General features: G+C 43.0%; 2 protein-coding genes across 3 annotated transcripts in view; one reads left to right on the top strand and one right to left on the bottom strand.

Annotated features, from left to right (window-relative positions):
- Nucleotides 1-207: 207 nt before the first annotated feature.
- On the top strand, nucleotides 208-8,461 carry si:ch211-225p5.8 (uncharacterized protein LOC555567 homolog). 2 transcript variants are annotated; one of them, XM_063199495.1, is made up of 7 exons: nucleotides 208-299; nucleotides 428-598; nucleotides 3,684-3,850; nucleotides 4,430-4,664; nucleotides 5,886-6,045; nucleotides 6,834-6,896; nucleotides 7,708-8,461. In XM_063199495.1, exons 3-6 carry the CDS (start codon nucleotides 3,722-3,724, stop codon nucleotides 6,877-6,879), a joined length of 570 nt encoding a protein of 189 aa, XP_063055565.1. In that variant the 5' UTR covers nucleotides 208-299; nucleotides 428-598; nucleotides 3,684-3,721; the 3' UTR covers nucleotides 6,880-6,896; nucleotides 7,708-8,461. The 2 variants fall into 2 exon arrangements, with proteins under 2 accessions (XP_063055565.1, XP_063055564.1); XM_063199494.1 differs by lacking the exons at nucleotides 208-299; nucleotides 428-598 and adding an exon at nucleotides 2,798-3,179.
- A 1,701-nt stretch (nucleotides 8,462-10,162) lies between these two features.
- pycard (PYD and CARD domain containing) overlaps nucleotides 10,163-15,621 on the bottom strand; it is a 34,283-nt gene continuing 28,824 nt past the window's right edge. Inside the window, exons 5-7 of the mRNA XM_063199907.1 lie at nucleotides 12,913-13,192; nucleotides 11,371-11,424; nucleotides 10,163-11,058 (exon numbers count right to left, since the gene is read on the bottom strand). Of these exons, the coding sequence (XP_063055977.1) occupies nucleotides 10,802-11,058; nucleotides 11,371-11,424; nucleotides 12,913-13,192 (591 nt within the window). The 3' untranslated portion in view covers nucleotides 10,163-10,801. The remainder of the gene's footprint in view (nucleotides 11,059-11,370; nucleotides 11,425-12,912; nucleotides 13,193-15,621) is intronic.

Raw genomic sequence — 15,621 nt, 5'->3', positions numbered from 1 at the left:
CAAGTAAAACCTGACACAGCGTTTTGGCTCACCCCCAGTTGTTATCGCAGATATCTTAGCAAAGTAACAGCAGGGACAGCAGCGAAAGCGTATAGCCTACCTGGCATCGGGGGCTCCTAGGATACAAGCAGCAGTCGACTACGATGCATGTAGGTCCAGGAATTACAAACTCATTCGCCGGACCAGTGACTCGCCTCAGTCTACTGTCAAAGATTGACCAACAGGAAACCCGACCAGGCCTAAAAATAAAATGACCAACGAACGTGATTGGGAAGGGAGATGAGAGGTGGAAAAGGGAGGTGTGTTTGGCTGGCAGAGGGGAGTGTATCTCGCCCTCTCTTTCTGTCTTGGTTATGAACAAACCCATGTATTTATATGCGTTAACTGAGTGTTTACTGTTGGTGCAATGATGTTCTTGTTGTTCTAGCCGTGACGGGAAGGACCAACCGATGTCATAGCCAGTGTTCCTGACCTCCTGACCCCCGCCTCAGTGCCGTCGGTACACCCTGGACAGTCGGCACACATCCTTGGGCCCAAGGCCTGCCTCGGGGGACATTTGGCTGGGACACAGTCTGCATTTGGCACAGTCCCAGTGCAGGTCAGTGGACTACAAGATGAGTGTGTCACAGTTTGGTGTTTAAGGCCCACTAAACACCCTGTATATGGCTTATGTTATGCAGGGAAGCTACACTACACTAGGCTACTACTACTACACTTCCACTTAGGCCTACTAAACGCCCTGTATATGATTTATGCAGGGAAGCTGATGGGGTGGGGGGGCTAAGGGGACGATTGTCCTGGGCCCAGGGAGAGACGGGGCCCAGAATTGGGTGTTATTATTTATGTATTGGAGGGGGTGACATTAAGTCATTGTCAAACCTGTATTTTTTTTCAAGGTTGAAATACTTTAGTGAGTACTGGAAAAGAATTTTACAAAAGCTTAATAAAAAAAACATGGACCAACTGTTTCGTGGTGGTTATTGTTCTCACAACCATATACTACTATTCTACTGTGTCAGAGAATACTGTAGAATTATGTTGATGAACTCTCACGTCCTGCAGTGAATGCAGTAAGCAAATTTCCCTGAATTTACATTCGTATGGAAATGCTAGTCACTGTTGACATAGTGACACCCCGGCACAGACAGCATTTGTGTGATGACGAGAGAGTGAAGAGACACAACAACAGGGGAACAATATGGCCTTCAAACCAAAGTCAGAGTGACGTCACTCGTCAACACTAGTTCACCGTTCTGGGGCTTGAACCCGCAACCCCCCAATCACAGCAACTCTCTGCCCTAAGATGTGAAACCACTGAGCCAAAGGTCTAGGTCGATTTCTCAGTCTCTATTTCATATGAGGCTTCAGTGCATTCTACCACCGAACTCTGCCAGAGAGCATCTTTTCTAGTAGTTTTTGTTTGTTTGTTTGTTAGAGAGTTGGTCTTTCAATCTAGGGGTTGCCGGTTCGAATCCCCCCTGACCTCTCCCTACATCTCCATCCATGGCTGAAGTGCCCTTGAGCAAGGCACCTAACCCCACATTGCTCCAGGGACTGTAACCAATATCCCTGAAAAATAAGAGTTATAAGCTGCTTTGAGTAAATGAAATCGTCAGCTAAGTGTAATGTAATAACACACTATCTACCTTGGTAGGTAGAGTGGAGTAAGTGATGTAACTAACAGCTATGGCCCCGCTCCGTCTTATCCGGCCCTCAATATAATTTTAATGTTATGCAATTTCACATGAAATATGACGTTTTCTTGTAAAGCAATCTTTTAAATTACATTTTGCAACCTTTGGGCTACAAGTCTGGCGCCCTAAACGCTTGCCCATGACCCATTCACTAATATCATGAAAATGAATGACAAATGATGTCAGCTGAAGTGGATCAAATGACTTATATAGTAAAAGATGGAGCAGTAGATATGTACTTTGTAATGCCAAGCTGTCCCCCATATTTTAGGTTATTCTGTATTTTGTGTAGATTTCTTTACACAGGTAGAGTAGAGTAGTAGAGAGAAGAATAACTTTATTGATTCCCGGGGGGAAATTAAGGTAGGCATAGCTGAGAGCGAGCAAGAGCATTTTCGGCAGCTTTGAGTAAGCTAGTGGTTTCTTCAACTTTCTCTGAAAAGATGTGTGTGCATACACACGATGCATACACATACACACACTTCAGCGGTAAGAGCTAGATGACTGTATATGATGAGTTGGTATATGATGCATGTTGAGGGGTGAGTAGGATGCTCATAGGCCTATTATTGGGAATCCATGATAAGAGATTGGTGTGATGATGCACTTGTCTACTGTATGAGCTCTCACTGTATTGCTGAAATGCAATGATCTACTATAAAAGCCCCACTGTCTGCTGTTATAGCCTGGGCAAGTGCACCCTCTAGTGGCATTATTGTACATGACAATCCTAATATACATGGGTGACCGCTTTTGTTTATGCAGCAGATAAAATCCAAACATATAGGCCTAATACAAGGATGCATTCCATTGAGTTAATGATCGAAAAAAAATATGCAGATGAAAAGGACAATATTTTTGTCAAACTCTTATAACACAGATTAGTAGTAGAAGATTTTAATCCAAGTCTTAAATGCAAATGTATTTTTCTAGGCGTGAATGAAAATTGACATTGAAAATGCATATTGAATTCAATTGGGAAGCTGGATGGCCCTGGAATGAAATGTCCATCACGCAGTCTGAATATCTACTTCTCAAATTCTGTCCTGGCCTGCATTCTGAGACGGTGTTACTTTTTAGACACATGGATTCACACGGTCTAAATATAGCTGCCTTCCCTTCAACTCACAGGCAGACACACCGTGGGACTCTATAGCACAGCAATATCTTCCCGTCATGTTTTTGGAGTGTTTTGATAATACATCTTCACTAAGTTGAGTGAAACTGAAGAGAAAGTAGTATTTTTAAGTGGTATTTTTTTAGCAGATGCAAATATTCTGGTGGGGTTTGGAGCACAACATCAGAGTGAATCAGTCGTAGGACTTGACTATGACTCCAGTGAGGTGTATAGCCCTCACATAACACAAGGAAGACAAAATTCCATGGTTTAGGAGTTCAACATTTTTGACATATTGAACATTTTTGGAATAATGGCCTATTTTAAGGTTGCGTTGCTTTTTGGATTCGTAGTGCTTCTCCTTCACGGTAAGCTTCAGATGTCCTTGCTCTAGATTGTTGTCATATGTTGTGGTGTCACATGTTGGAAAAACTCTCTGTCAGGCATCCTAAGCACAAAAGTTAAAAGATCCAGTGTCTCACAGAACAATTTCAGCCTCTCTCTTTCCGACCAGAGAACATCTTGTTTACAAATGTCATATTTGTGACAAACATCCTTCATTACTGTGCCGCTAAGTCCTCTCTGGTTGTATGTGGCTGTAATACCAGTGTGTGTGTGCGTATGTGCGCGCTTATGTGTGTTTGTATGTGTTCCCCAGTCCCCAGAAGGCTACTGTAACCCTTGTTTTGGCCCAATGATAATGGTGTATGTGTGCATGCAGTCCCTAGACCTTGGCAGGTTGCAACCCTTGTTTTGCCCCAATAATAATGTTGTGTGTGTGTACCAGCTCCCCTGGTCCTGGAAGGCTGCATCCCTTATTTTCCCCCCATAATAATAGTGTGTGTGTGTGCGCGCTTGTGTGTTTCCTCCAGCCCCCCAGGCCCAGGCCGGCTGCTCTGAGGTGGACTCCATGACTGAGGCGGTGGCTGGGGAGAGCTTCCTGCTGGGCTGCATCTCCTGCAAGCAGCGGGAGGAGGTGGAGGCCATGACCATTGTGGAGTGGTCCTTCAAACCCGTTGGAGAGGAGGACTTTTATCTGGTAAAGACGGATTCTGGAAAGGACACAACAACACTGCTACGTGCAGTATTTGATCCCATCATTTTCATAGTTCCATAATGCACGCCGTACTACCAGTGGCATGCTGTAATAGTCATTGAAAGGTTAATAATTACCACAGTATTACTCTACTATGACAACATAGGGCCTTTTGTAATGCACTGTCACTACTGTATGACTCCGTCATTGGCATTCTGGCAACAGCAAATATAGTGCCATGTTTTAACGGGTTAACTGTCTTGTTCTTTGGAGAACTCGCATCTCAAGATGGGTACATTATTTTACTCATTAGGCTGTGTCAAATGAGGTCAGGAGTTGTTGCCTACCCCCAATAAAAAATATTAGAACTTATTACAATTTCAACAAATGTATTTTCAGACTTCATTCACAAAGAATGCACCAATGAATGCAACACATGGCAGGATTTGTACCATCAAATTCAAGGAATAGTTCTGTTCTGAAGAGACGAGCTTTACTGTTTTTGTCGGGTGAGAAATACAATGCTGACAGATCCACTACCTTGTTCATATCTAATTTCCCATCTCTCTCATGTTCCTGCAGATCTTCCGCTACCAGAATCCACTGGGCATCGTCATGCACGACGACTTTGAGGACCGGCTGGAGTGGCACGGCACCATGGGCACAGACGACGTGCAGATTGGCGCCATGATGATCCACAACGTCACCTTCAACGACACGGGGACCTATCGCTGCACCTTCGAGCGCACTCTCTTCCTGCCCATCGAGGACCACGTCACCATCCACAAGGAGGTGGAACTGTCTGTGGTGGCTATAGGTGAGCACAGCAGCACTCTGGGAATGTAGTATTGCCGGTTGCCTGCTGTTACAGCTACACACACTAACACTCTCTGGGCCTTTTACTCGTTTGTGTTCAAAATGTAAGCTGCCCTTCACAAATTTGATCTTTTCAGTAAAAAATTACCCAGTAACAAAGTAATGCATCCAAAATGTGCAGACTGTACTGACAGTATTGTTCTTCTGGCCTTTCGTCTAACATCAGATATGTGCAGTGAAGAATCTATCTTTGTAAGACCTGCTTTATAGATTTCTTCACTATAGGCTGTGATTTGTGAAACCTATTCATTCTGCCTTCTGTACGAGCCTGTTGTTAACTTCAAATACTCAATATTTTACACTTCACTTTGTACGGAGGATCTAATTTTGCTCTCTTGAGAAACTAGGTCTCCTTGGTCTGGAGGTATAAACTCAGCAGTTGAATCACAGGGAATTCGGGAACATAATGTATGCTCTTTGGTTGAATTGTCACATACAGGGATAATTCCATTATCCAAACTCCTATCCACCCTTGTGCTTGTGACCTCGTGATGATGTTACAAGACATCATTGACAGTAGAAGTTTAATTTAATATCTCTCACAAGCACAATTCAAAGGTCATTTTCTCATTTGCAATCAGGATTTTGAATGGGGAAATGTCTCCTTAAAGTTGTTGTGCCAAGGCTGACTGCTAGGCTGACTGCAGGGAAACTTAAATTTTCTCCACGAAGGCAGAGCATCAGCAAAGCATGTGTCGAGGGAGGGAGTTCCCTCCCTGGATAATGGCATGTACCAATAGTCCTCATCGTAATCGTTCCACAACACACACCCTTTTCATTAATTGTTTGAGAGTACATGTGTAAATCTTGTCAGCGGAACTTCCAAGGCCTTAGACTACAAAATGAAAAGTAGTATGAGGTGCTGCATAGGTATAGCAAGCTAAAGATGTTGATTTTGGGAGAGACATCTTGTGTAGCCTGATATTCCTGTTTATGCACACAATGACAACGTTTTTTTTTTTCTGACAAAGAACATTTACTGTACCTTGGAGACAGGGAAGGGCAAGAAAAACCCTTTTAAGTGTGTGTCTTTTGCTACCTTTCAATTTACTAAACATGCTTGAAGGGTTTTTCTCTTCATCCCCTCTCTCCAAGGTAAATATTCTGTCCATATTTAATGCTTGTGCATGTGTGCTTGTGCATGTATAAATCTTCTTTCCAGCCAACCGTGAGCTGACTGCGGTGGTCTCGGAGATCATGATGTACGTGTTGATCGTGGTGCTGCAGCTGTGGCTGATCGCCGTGCTCATCTACTGCTACAAGAAGATCTGGGCAGAGAACGAGGCTCGAGAGGCCCGCAAAGCCCTGAAGGCCCAGAGCAAGTAAGGCAATAGTAATAGAGGCAATAGGCAATACGTAGAGTTTATACAAGAGGCAACTTCAGCTGTTAAAACGGGATGAGGGCATCCTTTCAGCCATGAAAAAACTGGGGGTCCCAATTGGCACTCACAGACACTATGGGAGAAAAACGGACGGGCGTCAAAGAGCGCTATGGGAGCTATAGGATTAAAACAGGAGAGATGAAAAGGAAACTTAAAACAGGGGAGATGAACAATATAGAATGTCTAAGTTAGTGCAGGCCAATATAGGGTTAGTTTGTTGTGAATGGAAACTGACATTCCAGGGACCACAGATGCAAATTAGCTTTGTAGCTAACTCTGGTACTGGAGATGTCTTGTACATGGCCCCTGTCAAATAAACCAATAAACTAAACTAAATATGGAAGAGGAGAGTCTTTCCACACTTCTTGACTTATGCACATGTGCGTACTGTGTATACAACATTTGCTGAACTTGCATTCTAGCCTCTTTGATACCCATGGTCCAGGATTGCAGAATCAAACTGGCTGAACAGCGGAGACTACAACCAGGCCCGGAATAACCAGAACATCCCTGTTTCGTTGACTTGAGACTGATAACTCACCATTCTGTCACTTCTTGAAATGTCATCAGCAACCATTGACCAGAAAGGAATGATTAAATAAATAATCTGATCTAATGTGTCTGGAATAACAGAAAGGAAAATTAAAATGCATCCAAATGTATGTCTTCCAGCTTTTATGTCTCCTGTAACATAACAAATGAGCTAACCACAATCCAATCTTCTACAGGGGTGGAGAAATAAAGGACCCATGTGATGGGGTACATTTGGAGTAGGCCTAGAGCTCTATCTGGTGAGTGTATATAAATATAAAATGCATCACAGGAAATCGCAGGCACCTACACTTTACTCTCATTCATTTCAATCATTTGGAATAATCGGGCATGGGTGGAGAGATGATGACCAGAGCTGTTCTTGTCTTCCTGCATGACTGAGGGACCTACCCTCAGCATGATTCCATGCCACACACTTTTCCCCTACACCTGTTGTGCTGCCCCCTTTGAGCCGTAACGGCAATTCATTTTCCTTTTGTACATTAATTTGTAACATTTGTATTTTGGGGTTTTTTAGCCTTTATTTGAACAGCACAGTGAAGATGGAGAAAGAAAACTAGTGGGTGACAGAGAGTTGGAACAGGCTATGGCATGATGACCCAGGCTGGACTTGAACCTGGGTCCCCATGGGCAACCTGGGCACACTGCACCACTGCACTCTCCACAATGGCAATTTCATTAGGCACATTTTTTTGCTGTGCTGTATTGACAAAAATAGAACAATCACACAATTATATTGTAGAATTACGTTGTCATTAATTTGTGCTGTATCAGTTACTGTATGTTTTTTTCTTCTGGATGGTCAGATGATTATTAGTCTGCCTTTGCGTACACCAAACATGGTTGGCAAAGTGAATGTTAACTGGTCTGCTAGGACATTAGAGCTTACCTGCAAAATGGGATGTACTGTGTGAGACTGTGCAATCAGTTATGGCAACATTAGCCGAGGACAATATGCCATACTGCTGGCTCTAACTGCATGCTTTACGTATTTACCCAGCATGTAAAAGCATTCTGTGTTTTAGTATTAAACTGAAATACTGTTTCTAGGTGGGTTTCATGGTCCATGAGGTGGCAGTGACTGTTTAGATGGATGGTAATATACAGTGGTAGAGGTCAAAGAGGTGTCTGGCCTGCTGTCTTCAAGAAACCGTCAACACCCCTAGAGCTGCTGGAATGTTTGGGATACATGACATACAGATGAAGACGTCAAGAACCTGTTCGCTCTGGGGTCAAAAATACTCATCTGTTAAACTAGAGTGCCGTAAGCTGGAAAGAGAAGACGCAGTGACCTTTTGATCAAATGAAATCCTTCTACAGCTGTATTTGGTTTTGTGGATTTTTTTTACTGCAGATTGCTGTATTTACTTCAGATGTGGACTTCTTACTTGGCAAGCCTTTTTGTGCACAAATGAATCTACTACCTGCCTGTAGTATGGTATAGCATATAGTAGTACGCCTAAGCTGTTGCATATGTGGTCTGTTATGACCTTGTTTTCATTTTTGGAAAGTAAGTGATGCTGTGAGGGTACCATATAACTACCATCACACAATAGTCTTTAATTTCAAAATTCACAATATGCAATGCAAGACACTGTATTTCATTTCATTTTTTTCTTGGCTTCTCATGTTTTAGTTTTACATTGGTGTTTGTCATTAATGTTTAATAGACATGTTTCGCAGGCTTTAATCCACTGATTTTATGTCCATTTTGTATTTTTAGTATGTGTGATGTGTGTTGTATTCAATAATTTCTTAGTGGTGTAAAGATCATGTCTCTGGTTGAATAAAACAACATGAAATACATCGTCTATAATTCAGTTCATCCTGTTGAATGTGGGTCATCCTTTTTGGTGGTATGCAGACATTACCTTGGATACCGTGGCTCTTGATACATCATAAAGACTTGCTGTCTCGGTCAAAGATGCAACACTTAAACGCGAACCAAGAATTTCTACTTTTTGAACTCTGATATGTCACCCATAATGTTGTGTGCATTGCAAAATGTTGAGCAAAACTGTGCTCTTACCCTGCTAATTGAACCTTCACATTTCACCTTACTGGTGCAATGTCCAATTAATGAAGATTGGCCAACAGGCTGGTCCACTTGAGTGATGAAACTTCCCACTCTAAAATGACAGGTGTTTCCATTATTTTGTACAACCCCTGTATATAGATCATCTTGGTGCAATCTGCTAGCCTGTCTGAGGCTTTGTTTGCAGAAAAAAAATCTTTGTCATTCATCCTTAATAAAATGGACATAATCAGGGAAGTACGTATGTTGAACAAAAGACAGAATATCAAGTATTATATTAAACACATTTTATTTAAAATACTCCATGTTAATTGCTGTTCTCCCAAGTTTTGCATATATTTAAGAAAAGTGAGGAGCACCAGTGTTGTGCAGTACTGCACTTCACAACCTTACAGCAGCTCTTTATTGAGAGTAAGGCCTTCTCTCCAGCCATGACAACACCATCATCATCAAATTTGCTGATGACACTACCATCCTGAGGCTCATTAAAGAAGGGGACGAGTCAGGATACAGGTCTGTTGTGAACTACATCATTGACTATGGGAAACGACCTAATCCTCAACACAGACAAGACGAGGGAAATTATAGTGGACTTTAGAAAACATCCTCCTCCCCTACAGCCTCTACACATTAAATGGACAGAGGTGGTGAGGGCTGAAAGTCATAAATTCCTAGGCATGCAAGTAACATCAAACCTGAGCTGGAGTCTGAACACCACATCCATCGTGAAAAAAGCCCAGCAAAGGCTGTACTTTATTAGGATGCTTAGGAAGGCTGGACTGAACTACCGCCCTCTTACCCAGGCCTACAGAGGACTTGTAGAGAGCATCCTCACAACAGGCATCACTGTCTGGTATGGCAACATCACTCAGGCTGAAAGGAAGTCTTTGCAACGAATAATCAAGACTGCAGAGAGGATTATAGGCACAGCACTTCCCTCCATGGACTCCATATATGTACAGCGCAGCCATAGGAGAGCAGAGAGAATCATTAAAGACCCACTCCATCCAGCTAACTCTCTGCTCAAACACAAGAACTGCACATACAAACTGAGACACAGTAGAGCGGACAGCATTCCTACCAGAAAAGCAAGGTTTTTCAACAGTTTCTTCCCAGCAACAGTGAGACTGATGGCAAAAAGAAAATTTGATCCACCTTTTTTTATTATTCTTTTGATCTCTTTGATTTTTTATCACTTTTTAATGTATTTTGTCTTCCTATTTTTCTATTTAATTCTATTTATTGACTCAGAGGGCCTGCACAAGAGTTCCTATGTGCTTGGACTACTAGTTTATGCACAAATGGCAAATAAAGTACTTTGAACTTTTTGAACTTTGATTACAAATATATACGGATATTAAAAAAACTGTCATTTTTTTGCCTGTTTACACAGCATGTGGATTAAAAATTCCTCAACATTGTGAAAGGCACGTCATAGAAATCTGCATTTAAAACTCAGCAAAAGGCCCAAACAAATTTTAAGAAATATGTGTTTACAAAAAAATATCCATATACCAGTACATGTAAACATGGTCTAAGGCTCAAATGAGATAAAAGCCTACACCACTTAAGAAGTATTGAGGTGATCTCATAAGTTTCCTTGCCTTCAGCTAACACTGAACACACTGACATGCAACTAGTCAGCCAAAAACTGTCAAGAAACTAGCCATTTTCCAAATACACACATTCTATTACAAAAGTGCGTTACTATGCATGTCTTGAGTGTACAGTAAATAATCAATGAGTTTCTGTATTTAAATATTCACCAAGAAGTTGTTAAAATGGAAGAATAGTAATTCTAATTTAAAACTAATTTGCATCATCACATATAGAAAAAAGTGACTAAGTATTAGGCAAAATTTTGTGCCAGTGCTTCATAGTATATCTGGATGGATAGTGATGACCGGTTATAGAATATTTATAGAAGTTATAGAATAACAGTATCAAAACTGGCAATAGGTCTTTATAAACATACTGGAAAATAAAGTAAAATTAAGTGAAACCATAACCATACAAGAACGGAATACAAAGGAAGACATGGTTAAAAATGCCCTTAACATGCAGTATTTCTCTTCACACGTTTTGATCGACTCACTAGCATGAGTACCCTTATTTCAGGTCATCCATAAGGAAGGGATTGTTCTCCATCAGCGCCTTCTGCAAGATGTTTTTGGATTTTTGACTTTCACGGATGTTGCGATGATCCATGAGCTCCCTCATCTTTGCGTAGCTATCTGGCTTGGAGCGGATATTGCTGTACTCCTCATGGGTGATAACGCCCTGATCCAGCAGTTCGTCCAGTATGGGTTCCACAGTTGTCACTCTCTTAATCAGTTCTTTTCGATGTTTGTCGATGAAGTGCTTCTCTACAAGGGTACAAGAGACAAATTGCACATTAGTGGACTCGTAACAAAGGAAGACAGATGACTAATGTATTGTTCTGTCTAGTGTTCTGTTGGAAGGTCCAGTTTTTTTAGGAGAGATGGCTTCATGAGGGCCACTGTGACTGTGTAAATATCTTCCTACCACAAAAAGGATCAGTGCCTCAAGAAACCAATGCACTTGTGTTATTTTTTGTGTAGTCTCTACACAAACATCATAACACCGGAGAAGACTTAGCCTATAGGGAGTAGGTTATTCACTAATAGCCTATAGTTTGTGGCGGAAAGATGTCTTACCTCCGTCCATATTTTTCGATGCACTCGCAGAACTGCCTTCTCTTGAACCTGAATCTGTAACAATAGAGGGCAGAAAAGAATGGGACAATGTAACCTACAATATCATACAGTCAGATAGATATCCTTCACAATCGGGGACATCGAACTCAGATGCCAAATAGGCTATACATTTTATTTACTCATCCTTTTTAATCAACATATTTTCACGCATGTCACAGATGGATTAACACCATGGCTGTCCTGTCGAGATGAGCTCATTTTCGCTGCTTAGCATGCGCACACACGCGCACCTTCACGTAGCGATTTCTGCGGGTGATTGCCCATCTAGCTGACCTACCGAACAGCTGATCTAGTGCAGGCTACATTCTCCATACCCATTTGCAAGCCACGCTATTACAAGTATAGGCGTAGGTAGGTGTGCGGAACAGCGACACATCCGTGTCCCATACGCTAGCGAGAGAGCATTGCGCACACCCTAATGCACCATTCTGAAAAATTACCCCATGTCAAACTTTTCCTAATATAGCCTATGACCTCTAATGATCAACCCTAGACAGGTAGGCTACTGATTTAAGAACAACTGACCTAGGCCAAATGTAGCCTACCCTAACTTTTCCTATAGCACATGGCATCTAAAAAAATATACAGGCTGTTTTTTTTTACTACACGACCTCTCAAATCAAATATGATTTAATTCAGTTTACACACAACAATTCAGGGGTGTGGTTTTAGGCCAATTGTTGTGTAGCCTGTTGTCTGTGCCTTCGCAATACGCAAGGGCACAGTCTGTTCCACACACCAAAGGAGGAAATGGCCAACATTAGGGGTTTGTTGCGGTGTAGCCATATCCACCACTTTTGACTTTTGTAAATGACTGTTCAGAGGTCCTAAAACCTATGTTGCGTGATTTCTTGCCATTCAAATATTATTGGAACATACTTTTTAAACATAAAACATATACATAAAATGTAGGCTATTATGCAATGCAATTCAATGGAATGCTCAACGCTTACGCCGTTTTGCTACGAAACCCTTCAGTATTACTTTCGTTTTCATTCCAGTGCCCCGCCGCCTGTGACAGATTTTTTTTTTTTAAATGCCACAAGTAGGCCTAAAAAAAAAAAACGCGCACAAGAGGAGATTTTCCTCCAAAGCAAGCAGCGGTGTAGTCTACTTTTTTGAAGTGGGTATACTGTATATTTGAGCATTTTTTGAAGTGGGTATACTGTATATATTTGTGCTATTCAAAACAATGGATCAATCAATTTTAAGTGGGTAGCCTATACTGAAATCCCTGAAATGTAGAAGTGGGTATACTCCGTATACCCGCGTTCTACGTAGACTACACCACTGCGCAAAGCAAGGGTTTCTTCTTGGGCAGGTAAAATATTTCACATGCAATTCTATAGCCTAAATGTATTAGGCTAATCAGCTTACATACCTTTGAATGGACATTTCGAGATCGTCTGGTGTTAACATTGCAGCATTGGCCACAAGTCGCATAGTCCCAAGCAAAAAAGAAGATGTAGAGTCTAGGCCTACCTGAAACAGAGGACACCCATTCGGCCATCTCTGTTGGATACGTTTCTTGTAAGTCGCGATCCTTCAGCAACTCGAGAAACTGTGCACATTTGTCCTCTCCCTTATCATACACCTTGTCGAGAAGGGCACCATTGCGACTATCGGGCACTGGATCCTGTTTCAGGGCTGCATACTCACTGTCCGTTATAATGCCGTCTGATTGCACGTAGTTTAAAATAAGGTCTTTGTCAACACGCAGCCATTTAATCAGTTTGTTTTTGGCTTTGAGCAGTTGCTTTTTCTATACAAAAAAAAGAAAGAAAAAGAAGTTACCACACAGCATAGTTAGGCCTACATGTAATAGGCCTAATAATGCGTAATACAATCGATGATGTAGCACATGATCAACTTACTGTAGTAGCCATGGAGCTTGGTGTAGCCTAAATTTGCCTATTCAAACGACCGTGTTCGTTCAAACTTCCTACTTCAGAGCAGTAGCCTAGTTTCGCTTTCACATGGGGTGTGTCTATACGCGCCAAATTACGAGGAGGTGGCCTATGCCTCTTGTTCACCTCGATGCTCCTCCTCACTCATGATTAGAACTAAACAGACAGCAAACAAAACAACCTCCATTAGGGGGAGCGTATCTATGTTCCCACACAGCCCATTGGTCCCACATCACTAAGACTTTCAACATTAATTTTTAGGCCCATTGGTCCCACAGCCCATTGGTCCCACAGCTTATACCTGCTGGCCCATGCTCCCACATTTCAAAGAATTTATTCAAATTTAGGCCCTATGTCCCATGGCGGGGAGAAAGGCATGTTCAGGGGTCTTACACACCAAGGCGGTAAAGCGTCGCGGAACGGCCACGTTTTTTACCGGCGTCAGTGAAAATACATTGAAACATATCTGTCCTTACACACCAACTGGCGGTAGTCGAGCGTCAGCGGCATGGGAGCCGGATCCGCGCCGTGATGCATTTGGAAAATAGAACTCGAGCGCATTTTTCACACCGGCGACCGGCGGTGTCTCAGTCAAATGAATGGCAGAGTAGCATGCTAGCTTTGGCTGTGGGGAGGGTTTTGAACAGGACTGGCCGTGCCCGCCGACGCTGTCAGTGTGAGGGCCAAAACATACCAACCATACCGGTCGCAGGACGGACGCGGTCTTTCTGCTTAGTTTTGGCCGGCGTGCTTTTCTCTGCCTTGCACACTGACAGCGTCAGCGTGCGCGGCCAGTCCTGTTCAAAACCCTCCCCACAGCTAAAGCTAGCGTGCTACTTTGCCATTCATTTGAATGAGACACCGCCGGTTGCCGGCGTGAAAAATACGCTCGAGTTCTATTTTCCAAATGCAGCGCGGCACAGAGCCGGCTCCCGCGCCGCTGACGCTCGACTACCGCCGGTTGGTGTGTAAGGACAGATAGGTTTCAATGTATTTTCACCGACGCCGGTAAAAAACGTGGCCGTTCCGCGACGCTTTACCGCCCTGGTGTGTAAGACCCCTGAAAGGCAGAGAAAAACACGCCGGCCGAAACTAAGCAGAAAGGCCGCGTTCGTCCCGCAACCGTTCCGTTCCGCCTTGGTATGTTTTGGCCCTTAGTTTACTCGGAAATGTGGGAACATGGAGTCTTGGAACATGAGGAGTATATTTGAATAATTTCTTTAAAATGTAGGAACATGAAACAGCAAGGATAAGCTGTGGGACCAATGGGCTGTGGGAACATAGAGCTGTCCCCCCATTGGGCTAGCCTACTCCACCACCAACACCAGTTAATGACAGTTAGTACATTGACAATATTATATTAACACCAATTCATTACTTGTTTTGTCAGTAGGTGCGATCGACATGTGTCAACGCATGCATGCGCATTTAGACAGCAATGCACCTTGGATTGAAAACTGCTGCATGACGGTTAGATTTCCTGTCAAACTTCGAAATTTCGTCGATGTTGCGTTGACGAGGTGACATGTCACATGGTGTCAAACTATCGCGGGATGCATGCGGCTGCAGTCAGATCTTACAACCTCTGCAGTTGCTTATCCCCTTCAACGCTCGTCGGCGGACTGCCTCCGAGGTCACGCGCCCATGAACTGGTTGGTCAACAACTCACTCACGTGTGTATATGGGTCTTGTNTCACACCTCTACACAAGTTCGCGCAGGTCCCCACTTCAGCTCCTCCTCACTGCCTGCCCCCTCACTCCTCACACGTGGTGTGTAGTAGAGCAAACCGGTGCGAGCTCATCGTCTCGTTCATATTTGTGGCCGACTGTAAATGCGCTGTATTTAATAACACCCACATCGTGACAACAAGTTCTCGCTCACGTGCTTCCGTCAACGTGGTCGACAGCATCAAAGTCGTATGGGCTTACTGTGTCTTTGTTACAGCTGCATGCATGTCTCGTTGCCTTGTTCTCTGTTCCTCCAATGAGATAAAGCAAGCGTGGGGAGTGGCCTAACGAGATGCACCTGCGCCTCCAATCAAGACCGGTTTAAAAGGCACCTCAATCTTCCTGCACTTCAGAGGCTCTCTTACTGAGACATTGGCTGTTGCCTCTCCAGCCTGGGATTTGCTTGTGCTGATGATATGGACATTTTTGATTCATGTTTAATGTCTGTGATTGTTAAATAAATCCCACTGGTTGGGCTCTACTTTTAAAAAGGTGCTTGTCTATCTCTTTTAAGGTTAAGTTTGGTTCTGAGGGATTTCCCTAAAGGCCAAAAATT

This window comes from Engraulis encrasicolus, chromosome 5, assembly GCF_034702125.1.
Source record: "Engraulis encrasicolus isolate BLACKSEA-1 chromosome 5, IST_EnEncr_1.0, whole genome shotgun sequence".
Taxonomy (NCBI): Eukaryota; Metazoa; Chordata; class Actinopteri; order Clupeiformes; family Engraulidae; genus Engraulis; species Engraulis encrasicolus.
Note: the sequence above shows the minus strand (reverse complement) of the source record. Positions and strands in the feature narration are given on the sequence as shown.

Excerpts from the sequence above, each read along its gene's own strand:
- si:ch211-225p5.8 (XM_063199494.1), top strand. The coding sequence starts at position 3,125 with ATGGCCTATTTTAAGGTTGCGTTGCTTTTTGGATTCGTAGTGCTTCTC. Across the intron at positions 3,180-3,683 it reads CGTAGTGCTTCTCCTTCACG|CCCCCCAGGCCCAGGCCGGC; the intron begins GTAAGCTTCAGA and ends TGTTTCCTCCAG. Across the intron at positions 6,046-6,833 it reads GCCCTGAAGGCCCAGAGCAA|GGGTGGAGAAATAAAGGACC; the intron begins GTAAGGCAATAG and ends AATCTTCTACAG.